Source organism: Lolium rigidum, chromosome 7 (genome assembly GCF_022539505.1).
Source record: "Lolium rigidum isolate FL_2022 chromosome 7, APGP_CSIRO_Lrig_0.1, whole genome shotgun sequence".
Lineage (NCBI taxonomy): Eukaryota > Viridiplantae > Streptophyta > Magnoliopsida > Poales > Poaceae > Lolium > Lolium rigidum.
In genome coordinates this window covers 306266468-306275444 of record NC_061514.1, presented here as the reverse complement: position 1 = coordinate 306275444, position 8977 = coordinate 306266468, and the positions used below count along the sequence as shown (strand labels likewise).

Here is an 8977-nt window from a genome sequence, read left to right as displayed (position 1 = left end):
ACACCTGCAACTTGGCGAAACTGCTCACTTTTTATGACGTGCACACATGCAAATTGTAACCATTAGTGTCAAGTGCAACCACTCCCAAAAACAAATGAACTATAGGCTTAAAGAAAGGGCTTCTACAAAACGACCAGATCAATGACCAACGTCGCCAATCTCTCTATAAGTATCCGTTGCTAGGTGCTGCTCTAATCACAACCCACACACAGAGCAAAAGACAGCAAGCGTCTCCCTCTCTCTGACACACACGCACGCACACACAACTGTCTAAGCAATAGTGAGAAAGAGAGTTCCGATTCTCGGCGATGGAGGTGACCCCGAACCACACACAGTCCGTGAGCGGGTGGGCCGCCATGGACGCGTCCGGCGAGGTCGTGCCCTTCTCCTTCAAGCGTAGGGAGACCGGCGTCGACGACGTGACCATCAAGGTGCAGTACTGCGGCATGTGCCACACCGACCTCCACTTCATCAAGAACGCGTGGGGCATCACCATGTACCCCGTCGTGCCCGGCCACGAGATCACCGGCGTCGTCGCCAGGGTCGGCACCAACGTCTCCGGGTTCAGGCCCGGCGACCGCGTCGGCGTCGGCTGCATCGCCGCGTCCTGCCTCGACTGCGACCACTGCCGCCGCTCCGAGGAGAACTACTGCGACAAGGTCACCCTCACCTACAACGGCATCTTCTGGGATGGTAGCGTCACCTACGGCGGCTACTCCAACATGATCGTCGCGCACAAGAGGTTCCTCGTAAAGATCCCCGACAGCCTGCCGCTCGACGCCGCCGCGCCGCTGCTCTGCGCCGGGATCACCGTGTACAGCCCGATGAAGCAGCACGGGATGCTCCTGGGAGAGGCCGGGAGGAGCTTGGGCGTGGTCGGGCTGGGCGGGCTCGGCCATGTCGCGGTGAAGTTCGGCAAGGCCTTCGGGCTCCGCGTCACCGTCATCAGCACGTCGCCGGGGAAAGAGCGCGAGGCCAGGGAGAGCCTCAAGGCCGATGACTTCGTCCTCAGCACCGACGACAAGCAGATGCAGGTATGGAAATACATCCATGTTCAGTACAAGTCAATGGAGTCAGCTCAAACTGAACTAATTTATTCCTGCTGACAATTCAGGCCATGGCGAGGAGCCTCGACTACGTCATCGACACGGTCTCCGCGCAGCACTCGCTGGGCCCCATCCTGGAGCTGCTCAAGGTGAACGGCAAGCTGGTGCTTGTTGCTGCCCCCGAAAAGCCCGTGGAGCTGCCATCATTCCCGCTCATCTTCGGGAAGAGGACGGTGAGTGGGAGCATGACCGGAGGGATGAAGGAGACGCAGGAGATGATGGACCTATGCGGGGAGCACAACATCACTTGCGACATCGAGCTTGTCTCCACTGACAGGATCAACGAGGCCCTCGCACGGCTCGAGCGCAACGACGTCCGCTACCGATTCGTGGTCGATATTGCAGGAAACGGATCAAGGCTCTAGTTGGCTACTCTGTTTACACCACATGATGGGGCACCTGTTCTTTTACAGGATATGATTATGAGGTGTTGGAGTTGTGAGTTCAGTTGTATGTTGTGGGAATTACAGGATATATATTCTTTGGTCCTCCGATTGGCTTTTTTTGTTGAACATCTCCGATTGGCTCTTTGTCTCTTTGTATGCAAACTGATTTGTCATTAAGTTGTTGAAATTGTACTCTCAAAGCTAGTTATCGTGCTATGTGGTTATCCTGAACACCGACGCTCCAAAAAGGATCTTATCAGACAAGTTCTCTCTCTCGGAGCATGGTGGTGTCACGCATGTACCGGTGCAAATTACGGTAGAAAAGTAGCCGCGGTTTTACTAATGGGCGTCCCTAGGATAAAACCTCTTATTTTTGGTCTAGAGGCCAACACCAATTAACCCCCCCAATCCCACAAACGCTAGATGAAGAAAAAAAATCTTTCGATCCGAGCAAAAAAAATAATGCTATTGTAGCAAACTAATTCCCACATAAATCCTGCAAATGCTTCTATGAAGAAAAACATGTTTTGATCACAATAATTTTTCCTATAGTATTATATAATCGTCCCATCAATTTTTTTGGCAGTGGGTCGAAAAAGTATTATAGCATTTAAAAAACTAGTGTAGCAAAACAAATATTATTGTGTTCCAATCTCGACTCCACCCCCATGGTAGGGTAGCATTGCCATAGGCACATGGTAGCATCCACCATAGCCTGTTACAACACTGCCCGACACCGCAGGAAGCATTTGTTGTTCTCGATGGCTCGTATCAACCCTGTAGTCGGCTGGAGAACTGCCCGATGCCATTGGAAGCACACCCCCGTCCGTAGCCAATGGCAGCAGACCACCGGGCTGGCGCTTACTAGCCATGGCTGCACCTCGCTCCCGACTGTCGCCCATGGCAGCACCACCACACATGACATATGTGGAGATGAGATGGGGTGCATAGCTGGAAGCCATAGAGCACGTGGCCACCGTCGATGGTGAAGGTGGTGCTCAAACAAAGGACCGCAGTGAGATGCTAGAGCACGCGACATCCCTGCAGGATTCGAGTGGCCAGCTACATGTTGTGACGGCCTCGTCGCATCCATCTCCCCCACCCTACAACGACCCCTCGCAACAATGGCTCCCATTGCATGCAGATTTGACGGTGTGTGGGGGCGACGGGGTGGAGGTGTAAGCACCGACGACAGGGGAGGGGAGGAGCATGTCACAAGGAAAATGTCGGATTTTTTGGAGACAAAACGAGCAAGAGGAGATCTTTACTATTAAATTGCAATAGGACGTGATGGTTGGTGATGGTACGTTGAGTTGATCGATCCGGAAACACGGTAACTGTCCACGCTACCACAAAAAAACTCCATAAGTTGAAGTAGTTTGAGTCCAAATACACTACGTACCCGAGACGTGCTTGCTCCTGGAGTCCTGGCTGAAACAAATTGCAATTGGACCGGTACGTTGTACGTCGTCCGCTCCCTCGACCTAAACAAAGCCCGGTGATTGAGAAAACAAACCGAAACAAATAGGGTGTCCCCTCACCAAGAAAACGGAAGAGAAAGATAGAAACCACCCACAGGACACCCGCACCCGCTCCTCGCACCCTACCATGACTCGTGAGAATAGCATGCACACGTCGTTCCGCCGTAACTGCGCGCCCCAATCGGCGAGGAACCACCGCCTTGCGCTGCCGGGACCGGGTCCGTAGCAGTGCGGCTGCTGCTTCCGTCACTGTTCCTGTCGGCCGCCTCCATGATCGTTCCTCTTGGTTGCTGCCGAGAACCACACGGCGAGCGACGGAACAATTGTTCCGTATATGGCACCGACGTTTTTGCGCCCCGGAACCACGCCGCACGTTAGATTCGTCCGAGGAGTTCCTAGCGACTGGTGGAGGTCCTCCAGCTGCTCGACGAGGCTGTCCTATAAAGCGACGAATGGCTAGATAGTCGTGGTTGAGGAAGACGAAAGGAAGAGTCTCCTGCCGTTTTGTCCAGGTGGCTAATTCTTTGCTATGCTGAACGTCCAGTGTCCTGGTTTTATCTTCGGCACAGAGGCGAGCTTGTGGCCTCGTGGGTGTGGTTGAGGAATTGAGGCAGGTAAGCCATCGCACTGCCTCGCCCGACGGAGCTATGTCCACTACCGTGATCGCTACCGTCGCCGCCACGAGCTTCTCCATCGATCGATCGGAGGGGCGTCTGGGAGACGTAGGCCACAGCCGCGCAACAACACAGGTGCGAGATCAAGGCCGGCATCATGATTTTCGCCGTGCCGGAGGCGGCCATGTCGACGGACGCACGGCCTACAGCAACTTATCAAAACAAACGCCGCCGCCTGCTGAAGATGCCGGTGAGAGCGTGATCGACCCCGCCTCGCAGCCCGCCCCAGGTTCCACGCCTTCCCTCTCCTCTCATCTCTTTTTCAGTGTCAGGCACGAGTGATTTGGTTCTACTCACATAAGATTGCAAGGATTCAGATGATGCGCTCAGATTGCAGCTCCAGTGCCACCCTACATATTGCGAATGTTCATCTCAATTTGATCATTCAAGAGTGTGAATTGTGTTACAGTGATGTTCTGAAGGCAGCTGGTTGGTCAAAAGCAATAGCTTAATTGTTGGCAATCTTAGAAGCCCGAAGAAGATGTTGACCACTTGCCCGCAAAAAAAAAGAAATTTTACCCGCAAAAAAAAAGATGTTGACCACTTCAAAGTGGTGTGCATACATTAAATTCTTTTTTTGCGCACCTTTGTCGGAAAAAAAATTATGATCAAAAAATCTACAAAACAATATGATGTGATATGAATAAATCATCGCCCAATATTAAAAGGAAGGGTAACATTTAAAAAGGACTCGAGTTCCTCGGCCGAAACCCCGGCTCAATTACAAGTTCTTGTGCTCTAGATGATGTGTTGAAGCGTCCTGGTAACCATGCAATCATATTTCTGATGTGGTTTAAATAATTTTCGATCTTCCGCAGTAACGTGCGGGCATAGTGCTAGTAAGGTAGAGGGATGGCGGAAGGAGATGGATAAAAATTGGAGGGGGGCCGCACCCATGTACACTCTCTCGTTTTGGTTAGGTTTAGCGTTTTCTTGCTAATTGTCGGTCGAATGATATTTATGTTACAGACTAGTTGAATCCTAAGCTAGAGAATGTCACAGAAACTGAGATTTAAAAAATTGATTTTAGAAAGTGTCACACAGACTAAGATTTTCAGAATTGCACGTTGTATTTTTCTTTGTCGTGGCGTCGTGCATATAAACCATAATAAATAAAAAGTTTTTTTTTTGCTAGTACATCAAAAGGCTGTACAGCCTGTACTACAGCCTACAGGTTAACATTAGTTCACTTGTTCAGTGAGGAACGAGTCCGGTTTGGGCAAATGGAGGGTTCCAGCGCCGACTCTCCGCCGCCGCGCATCTTCAGGAACCGGTACTGGATCCTCCGCCACGGCCGCAGCGTCCCCAACGAGCGCGGCATCATCGTCTCCTCACTGGTACAAATTCGTCCAATCCATCCCAATTCGCCCTCTTCAATCTCCATCTGCTCCTATATTCCCTAAAATCCAATCTTGCTTGGCAGGACAACGGCACGAAGCCGGAGTTCGGGCTGGCCCCGCAGGGCGTCGAGCAGGCGCGCTGCGCAGGCGAGTCGCTCCGCAAGGTACGGATCGAGCTCGAATCTTTCTATGGCTTCCTGCTGGATGTGGGCGTGCGGTAGTGCTTGGGGGGAAGTGATCGTTTCTTCTCGTGCAGGAGCTTGAGCAGATGGGTGTGCCTGTAGATTCTGTGAAGATCCGTTATTCGCCGTTCTCTCGGACCACCGAGACGGCAAGGGCGGTCGCTGGCGTGCTTGGCGTTCCATTTGATGGCCCCAGCTGCAAAGTGAGTGGTTCCTCGATGAATATTTGTTCGGTTAATGGATTCCACAATTAGTTTCTCAAGATATCTTCTTGGCCAGCAAAGTGCGTGCAAGTAATTTCAATTGGATAGTTGCTTCAATATCGTGGCACACTTTTTCTTGAAAATTGGATTTCTAATGTGTATTCGAAGCTTAGTTATTTCCCAGTGGATGGAAATGCCTTAGATCCTATATATCTCGTATTTGTGAGTTGTGACCATCTAGTACACTGATGTCTGTTTCATTTGCAGGCAGCCGTAGAACTTCGTGAGCGTTATTTTGGACCATCATATGAGTTGCTTTCTCATGAGAAGGTGAGCTTGTACTCATGCATTGAACTGTGGAGATTCTTTCATAGGGACATCAAACGTGCAGATCATAGAGCATCAAGTGAAAAACTCTTTTAAACTAATGAATTTTTTATTACGGAGTACTATAATATTTGATGAATTATGGTATGCTATTGATCTTAAACTAGTTAATTCAGGTGATTTTTTCGTTTTCAACAATTCAGTACTACTGTACTGATTGAAGATTTGGTGATCTATTACATAATACATAGTCTCACAATTAATCATCCAGGTGAACAAACATTGATCAACTTGAAAGCAGTCAGATTCATATTTTTTTTCACAACGACTTGATACAGAGTGATACTTACAAATAGATGTTCTTTTTTATACATATTTGATTGAGGCGAATAATATCAGGGGCAAATAATCTTTATGGTATACTTGTGCAATCCATTTTTTTCAGGAAAGATAGCACGCAAAAATTCAGTGAAATAGATGATGTACTTGGTGTGTCAGTACTCAGTATAATCTTGTTAAACTACAACAGTGTGGCATGCATTAATTACAATGGGTCATTGTATTTGATATGTTTCTTAGGGCATTTACTTTTTTCAAGAAAATATATGACAAGTAACTATGATACTTGACATTTTTTTTCTTTACCAAATATAATTCTCTTACCTAACAGGTAAAATGAAAAGGCATATTTCTCTCATTTTCAGAAATCTTTCTTTTCCTAGCTGACAAGTAAAACGACAGGGCCTTCTGAAATTCAGATGGGAAGTCTCCTACGATCTGTATGCATCCTTGTATGCATCCTTTACTAGCATAGCATGCATGCTCAAGGTTGAAATGCTAGTTTACAGCTTGTGTTCAAATTTCAACTTGGTGCTTGTGTCTTGTCAGATGTTAGTCAGTGCATGATTTTTTTACTTAACTTTTTTTTGCATTTTGAGGGAGTTCGAACAGCGTGCAAAAGATACCATTCCCTGCTAAATGTGTGCCAAGGACCACTTAGCAGCGATGATATGAGCTACACTGGGCTGGTTAGCCCGATGGCCACTATTAACTTCTTTAGCAGAAACACGCCATAAAGTTTTGTTTTGGTAAATTTGTTATTGAAAATTTCAAGAATACCCTGCATTTGGAAGCACATGGTGTATTGGTGCTCCTTCTGATCTTATCTCATAAGCCAGTTACTATATCTAATATGATGTGGTAGTATGCAGAGGTATGGGCGGTAGATGAAGCAGATCCCTTTATGGCTCCAGAAGGTGGCGAGAGTGTTGCAGATGTTGCTAGTAGACTCGCAGGGGTCCTGTCTTCTATAGACATGGAGTTACAAGGGTACTTATACTTGCATCCCATTATAATTTAAATGATGTATATGTGTTTATTCATGTTTATAGTTGCATTTGGTGTTATACCATCACCAAATTCTATATACGTCTTACTATAAAATATGTCCATAAATGTCAGTTAAAAAGAAAAAATAATCTACGTCAGCAGATTAAGAGGCAGCATTTCTGTTTCCAAGGGTCTCTTTGCAAAGCAGAACAGCATGTCTTGCCACATCTTTTTAGTTTTTGGTGTATTTGTAATTGGTGATATCCTTCTGGCATGAATTAACTAGAAACACAGACACCTTGTGGTCTGCTAGAGCACTTATGATCTGGAAAGAATGCTATAATGTATATATAATTTTACTATGCAGATATAACAATTCGTACAATTCCTTGCAGAGTATTGAGTGCTGATAGATGCAGAAATCTGAAGAACCACTAACAGGGCTTAAGTTACAGAGCCACCTTGTGAAGCTTTCAACTGTTATACTAAAATGCTTAAGTTCAAATAGTTCATCTAGACTTGGCGCATGACTAGATTTTGTTTTATACCATTTTGGTTGAAAAGCACTAGAACAACCATAACCAATACTATTACATACCAATTGGCAGCTTATCTATTGACCTATGTTCCCATTATAATGCCGGAGGGAATTGACTTGTATGTTGAACTTCATGCAGCTCAGCTGTTCTTATTGTCAGTCATGGGGACCCACTACAGATCTTTCAAGCAGTGCTCGGTGCAGCCAAGGAAAACCCATCTTTCCTTGACGAGGTAACTGACCTGCAAAACAAAAGCCTTGTAGCTCCATCCGTGTTGTCACAGCACCGCAGGTTTGCACTCAACACAGGAGAATTGCGCCGAGTTGTGTGACTTGATGCAGCTTTGATGGTTTGATTCTACAATCCTATGTTGTAGATAAGGGTCCATAAACTCTGCTGGGTGCGATTCTTAGCAGTTCTGCTGTGATACAAAACACTGATTGATTTATCTCCGTAAGAGCTGAATGTAACTAAACATATATTTGTATTCTATGAGGTGGCATCATTCAAGTAAATCAGTAACCTGACACAGCTCTTTACTACTGATACTTCACATGGCTTTGTAAATTAATCTCCAGTTCTCTGCAAAAAAAAGACCTCCAAAGAGGAGCTATGTGCAATTTAAGTGAGTTGACGAAGGCTATAGCAATAAAGCTCTCTATCCCACTGAAACCTATTGTGTAAGAGGAACCTGCATTCTTTTTGGCTCCTCCTGGTCCAGTGAAAACTTTCTATCTTGGAGACATGGTGATTGAGCTCAGGGAAGGCGGTGATGTTGCCGGTTCACGTGGTTGGAGGCTCCCGTGTCTAGGTACCATTTTGGCTCATCCTGGTGCCCCTCCCTGCCAAGATGTGTGTCGGTGAGACGTGCACAGACCGTCTGGGTCATCACCTCCACCGTGAGGAGCGCACATTATTCTTCCTTGACCTCTGAGGGATGCACGAAGCCACATCGTGCTCCTTCCTTCACACTTGGCCAGTGGCCTTTGACACCGCAGTAGCAAAAGTTCCCTGGATCGCCAGCCACATGCCGTTCTACTCGCTGTAGTTAGACGCGACTGTCATGTAGCTGCAGATATATCTTTTCTCTTTGTTATAAGTCCGTTACAAATCTTAATAGAAGAATTTGCTAAGATTCAGGCCATGGCTTATACATCGACATCGCCATCCCAACATCCATGGCCCTATTTCGTAGCCATGACCACGAAGCATCATGCCATCCAAGATATTATCTGGACATACAGAAAGAACCACCGAATCGCTGGTCAGATTATTTTGCTAACTGAAGAAAATAATAATTTACATGTGTCGGAACTGACGAAAAACTACACATAATGAGCAAACTCTTGAGAAAAACTGAATTTGTCTGAAGAAATTGTCCCACACCAAGCGCAGGTCTTCGAGCACTCG

The 8977-nt window shown here is 47.0% G+C and overlaps 2 protein-coding genes across 2 annotated transcripts; both read left to right on the top strand.

Moving 5' to 3' along the window:
- Positions 1 to 308: 308 nt before the first annotated feature.
- On the top strand, positions 309 to 1494 carry LOC124678171 (probable cinnamyl alcohol dehydrogenase 6). The gene is made up of 2 exons (XM_047214086.1): positions 309 to 1034; positions 1115 to 1494. Exons 1-2 carry the CDS (start codon positions 309 to 311, stop codon positions 1469 to 1471), a joined length of 1083 nt encoding a protein of 360 aa, XP_047070042.1. The 3' UTR covers positions 1472 to 1494.
- Positions 1495 to 4838: 3344 nt separating this feature from the next.
- Positions 4839 to 8115, top strand: LOC124675354. The gene is made up of 6 exons (XM_047211426.1): positions 4839 to 4984; positions 5071 to 5151; positions 5244 to 5372; positions 5640 to 5702; positions 6904 to 7028; positions 7706 to 8115. Exons 1-6 carry the CDS (start codon positions 4871 to 4873, stop codon positions 7896 to 7898), a joined length of 705 nt encoding a protein of 234 aa, XP_047067382.1. The 5' UTR covers positions 4839 to 4870; the 3' UTR covers positions 7899 to 8115.
- The last annotated feature ends 862 nt before the right edge of the window (positions 8116 to 8977 follow it).

Coding starts and splice junctions, on each gene's coding strand:
- LOC124675354 (XM_047211426.1), top strand. CDS start 4,871: ATGGAGGGTTCCAGCGCCGACTCTCCGCCGCCGCGCATCTTCAGGAAC. Junction 5,152..5,243: donor CAGGCGAGTCGCTCCGCAAG/GTACGGATCGAG, acceptor CTTCTCGTGCAG/GAGCTTGAGCAGATGGGTGT. Junction 7,029..7,705: donor ATAGACATGGAGTTACAAGG/GTACTTATACTT, acceptor AACTTCATGCAG/CTCAGCTGTTCTTATTGTCA.
- LOC124678171 (XM_047214086.1), top strand. CDS start 309: ATGGAGGTGACCCCGAACCACACACAGTCCGTGAGCGGGTGGGCCGCC. Junction 1,035..1,114: donor CCGACGACAAGCAGATGCAG/GTATGGAAATAC, acceptor CTGACAATTCAG/GCCATGGCGAGGAGCCTCGA.